The sequence below is a fragment of the Bison bison genome, unplaced genomic scaffold (genome assembly GCF_000754665.1).
Source record: "Bison bison bison isolate TAMUID 2011002044 unplaced genomic scaffold, Bison_UMD1.0 scf7180017464789, whole genome shotgun sequence".
NCBI classification, from domain to species: Eukaryota; Metazoa; Chordata; class Mammalia; order Artiodactyla; family Bovidae; genus Bison; species Bison bison.
Window position 1 is genome coordinate 1 of NW_011373823.1, and position 604 is coordinate 604.

The 604-nt window shown below is 66.2% G+C and overlaps 1 protein-coding gene across 1 annotated transcript; it reads left to right on the forward strand.

Moving 5' to 3' along the window:
- Positions 1-11: 11 nt before the first annotated feature.
- On the forward strand, positions 12-575 carry LOC104984719 (60S ribosomal protein L18-2-like). The gene has a single exon (XM_010834636.1). It carries the CDS (start codon positions 12-14, stop codon positions 573-575), a length of 564 nt encoding a protein of 187 aa, XP_010832938.1.
- Positions 576-604: the final 29 nt, after the last annotated feature.

Below are 604 nucleotides of genomic sequence, written 5' to 3' on the forward strand. Positions count from 1 at the left end.
AGGGCGCAGCCATGGGTATCGACCTCAAGGCGGGTGGCCGCAGCAAGAAGGTGCACCGCACCGCCCCTAAGAGCCAGAATGTGTACCTGGCCCTGCTGGTCAAGCTCTACCGCTTCCTGGTGAGGCGGACGGAGAGCAAGTTCAACAAGGTCATCCTCAAGCGCCTGTTCATGTCCAAGACGAACAGGCCGCCCCTGTCCCTCTCCAAGCTCGCGGCGTTCATGAAGGGCAAGGAGTCCAAGGTGGCCGTGATCGTGGCCACCGTCACCGACGACGTGCGTCTGTTCGAGGTGCCCAAGCTCCGCGTGTGCGCTCTGCGCTTCACGGAGACCGCCCGCGCCCGCATCACCAAGGCCGGCGGTGAGTGCCTGACCTTCGATCAGCTGGCTCTGCAGCGCCCCACCGGCAAGGACTGCGTCCTGCTGCGCGGCCCCAAGAGCCAGCGCGAGGCCTGCAAGCACTTCGGCCCCGCGCCTGGTGTGCCCGGCTCCACCACCAAGCCGTACGTGCGCGCCAAGGGCCGCAAGTTCGAGAAGGCCCGTGGCCGCCGGAAGAGCCGCGGCTTCAAGGTGTAAGCCTGTCAAGCAGCTGCTTCAAGTGCTGG

What these genes read in the sequence shown, in the direction of transcription:
- LOC104984719 (XM_010834636.1), top strand. Translation starts at nt 12, where the DNA reads ATGGGTATCGACCTCAAGGCGGGTGGCCGCAGCAAGAAGGTGCACCGC.